Here is a 3,129-nt window from a genome sequence, read left to right as displayed (position 1 = left end):
TAAAACGTTGACAGAAAAATTAAATTTCATATATATATATATATATATATATGTAATATGATATAAATAAAATATTAAACAATGATTTGCAATTCGGTTGGTATCATGAATTCATGTATATTTCGCGTCAATTGAACGTTCAGTTATTCAACCGAGACATTATGAACAGTTGTGTTATATAAATTCACGCGCAATTGTCATTCGTAATACAGTGCATGATCTAGAAATAATGCCCTGGATGATGCGGAAAATTGGGGTATCGCTCAATTATTATAGTCACTCAAATTATCGTGACATTAAAAAAACATTTTGTTACGTTGTATCAATCTGTAGCATGCTATAAAAAATTGTACAATAGCTAAAGAGAAGATGAGAAGAGGAGAGAGGCCCGATGTTACACCCGTAACGGCTAATCTATGAAATGAATTCTATGATATGCGCGCGTTATCGCGTAGATATATGATAATAGAATTATCATTGAAGCTGTAAATCTTGCCTCACGGCGTTCGTTAGAAAACGATACAATGTACTGATCTGTAACTACGAATGAGAAAAAAGTCAGCTATGATGTCCATAAAGTTCATGTCCATCTATCACACAACCAGCCGTACTTTAATTTTGTTGCGGTGGTTCCGGGTCGTTCGGATTGCCGCCCATTTGCCGTCTCAGCGACTCGATCAATTCGGGGTTTGCGTTCTGCATTTGCTGCGCCAATTGTTGGCCTCTGAAATATTTATATGCATACATACAAAATGTACATAAGTCACATCATTCATTTGCTACAAGGATACAACTAAAAAAATAGAGTTTCCCAGAAAATAAGTTTAAATATTTTGAATCATTAAAATTTTGTAATATTAATCTTAAAATGCAATTTTAATGTATAACTGATTTTAAAGAAATAAAAGTTTTTTTTTTAGTTTTGTTGCAGATCAACATCATATAACATTATCTATTGAACTAAATGTCGAAATTTTATTTTGTTCTATCAAACTTACGCCTCTATGAGTAATTCCATGCGACCACCCTCTTCCACGTTACCAGACATAAGATTACACATCATGTTCTGCATAGCTGGGTCGGATAACATCTGACGCGCCATATTCATTAAAGAAGGATTACTTAAAAGAGCGCTCAAGTCCATGCCGGGTAAATTAGGCAGAGACTGATTGACACCTAATTGGGCCAATTTCTCTTCTGCCAACTGCAAATTGTTTCGATAACTTTCGTTATCCGGTTCCATCGCTAAGGCTTTCTCATAACTCTCCTTAGCCTCTTTATGCCTCTCCAAACTTGAATATGCTAAACCTAACCGACCGTATGCCTTGCTGTATGACGGATCAATAGAAAGCGCCGTATTACAGTCTTTGATGGCTAAGGTGTGATTACCAAGTTTGCTATGAACAGCAGCTCTGTTACAATAATACACTGCATTGCGAGAATCTAATGTTATTGCCCTGTAAGCGAACAAACTAAAGTTAAAAAAGAAACAATATTTACTCAAATTAAGAAAGAAAAACTGTATACTTTGTGTAATTGGCAAGCGCTTCATGATGCTTTTCTTGTTTCATAAGTGTATTGCCTTCGTTTTTCAATCTTTCTGCTTCAGCCTTTGCTTCTGGTGTAGCTTCTGGACCCAGAACCGGCGCGGCATTCTCCACTGCATTTTTATAAATTTGATACAGATTTACATTTGCGGGGGCATCAGAAGCTTGCACATTATAAGCACTCTCCAGACACTGGATTGCTACTTCCAAACTCTCTCGTGAATCAGCAGTTATATCGCCATCTTGCAATTGGTCTGTCAGAAACTTGACAATCGACGAGACTAGTCCCTTGACAGCCATCAGTACTCAGTGAAAAAATGCTCCTAAAAACAACATCCAAGATGTAATATATTCCATTATGCCATATATAATATTAAATTATCCTGCAATTAGTAAATAAAAAATAGTAAAGAAAATTAAAAGAAAAACAGTATTGAGACACAAGAAAGACATATCAAAGTATATATTTCTTTTAATGAAGCATCAATAATTAAAAAAACTAAGACTGATTTCAGATCAAACTCTAATCGACTTAACCAGTAATTAACTTATCAAATAACATTTGTATTATCTTATTAATAACAGAATTATTAATTTGTTGTTGTTCAACATATGGAAAAGGATTACATTATGGACAGCAAGTTACATAGTTGAAAATTATTCTCCTGTTTTAAGAAAACTTTAATTCTGCTGGCTAAGTTAATCACCAATTAAATTTATCAGAATCCAGTCGACGTCGCCGTGAACGTGGCAGGCGATCAACTGTCGGATTGCGCTAATTCATCCTCGGTCAACATAACCAAAAAAAAACAATGTAATGACAAAGTATCGCCGAGCGCGCTCTCGAGGATCAAAGCGGACACGGAAGGGCAAAGGGATTCTCTTCAAGGATTCGACTCTCGATATTTCGGGTGACCGATGCCCATAAATGTTTCTCACGCGTTTCACCTAAAACGGCATCAAACCGCTAAACCTCGTGGATATCGACGTTCGTGACAGCTGATATGAATGAATGTACGTAGCGACCACGATTGAGTACGTCGCGAGCAAACGTGAGATAATCACACCTTTGTCTCGATCAACGGCCAACCCGGAGCCCGGAGCAGGAACGAGCACCGAACGAAACACAGACGGAGGAGAGCCTCCACTCGCGCGCACGTAGAGTGAGGTTCGAAGTTGTCTGTCGAAGTTGCTTACTTCACTTCGGTGCGGTTTGCGCGCGCCTCGCGTACCAACGGCGAACTTCAGTTGCTTCCGCTGTGCGAAATGGTGTGAAGTTGGTACATGACTTGACGTGTTTGTATTTCCGAAGAACGGGATCTGAAATGGAAAAATGTTTGGGTATACAGCTGTGTAGTCAGCGAACAGAAAGCTTTAAAGTTCAACTCAAGGGAATGTCTTATGGACCGAAAGCTGTACGAGCAGTATATAACGTTTCAATGTTGTTGCATTGCTTCCTTTCCCAAAGGTATGTGAAAAATCCAGCTGAAGCATGTAAAAAAAGTATCAACGAGTTTTCCACAGTGTACGATGTATATTTTGTATTGCAATTCGCATTGTTTTTTTTTACGTATGTATATAT

General features: G+C 37.6%; 1 protein-coding gene across 3 annotated transcripts; it reads right to left on the bottom strand.

Moving 5' to 3' along the window:
- Positions 1-46: 46 nt before the first annotated feature.
- On the bottom strand, positions 47-2,734 carry LOC108755674 (small glutamine-rich tetratricopeptide repeat-containing protein alpha-like). Of its 3 annotated transcripts, none has more exons than XM_018498816.1 (4): positions 2,615-2,734; positions 1,528-1,870; positions 999-1,457; positions 47-724 (listed from the first exon to the last, which is right to left on the bottom strand). In XM_018498816.1, exons 2-4 carry the CDS (start codon positions 1,845-1,847, stop codon positions 613-615), a joined length of 891 nt encoding a protein of 296 aa, XP_018354318.1. In that variant the 5' UTR covers positions 1,848-1,870; positions 2,615-2,734; the 3' UTR covers positions 47-612. The 3 variants fall into 3 exon arrangements, with proteins under 3 accessions (XP_018354318.1, XP_018354320.1, XP_018354319.1); XM_018498818.1 differs by lacking the exon at positions 2,615-2,734 and adding an exon at positions 2,496-2,583; XM_018498817.1 differs by lacking the exon at positions 2,615-2,734 and adding an exon at positions 2,255-2,351.
- Between the last annotated feature and the right edge of the window lie 395 nt (positions 2,735-3,129).

The sequence above is a fragment of the Trachymyrmex septentrionalis genome, unplaced genomic scaffold, assembly GCF_001594115.1.
Source record: "Trachymyrmex septentrionalis isolate Tsep2-gDNA-1 unplaced genomic scaffold, Tsep1.0 scaffold9, whole genome shotgun sequence".
Classification (NCBI taxonomy): Eukaryota; Metazoa; Arthropoda; class Insecta; order Hymenoptera; family Formicidae; genus Trachymyrmex; species Trachymyrmex septentrionalis.
Note: the sequence above shows the minus strand (reverse complement) of the source record. Positions and strands in the feature narration are given on the sequence as shown.

Excerpts from the sequence above, each read along its gene's own strand:
- LOC108755674 (XM_018498816.1), bottom strand. The coding sequence starts at position 1,847 with ATGGCTGTCAAGGGACTAGTCTCGTCGATTGTCAAGTTTCTGACAGAC. Across the intron at positions 1,458-1,527 it reads GCGCTTGCCAATTACACAAA|GGCAATAACATTAGATTCTC; the intron begins GTATACAGTTTT and ends GTTCGCTTACAG. Across the intron at positions 725-998 it reads ATGGAATTACTCATAGAGGC|AGGCCAACAATTGGCGCAGC; the intron begins GTAAGTTTGATA and ends TAAATATTTCAG.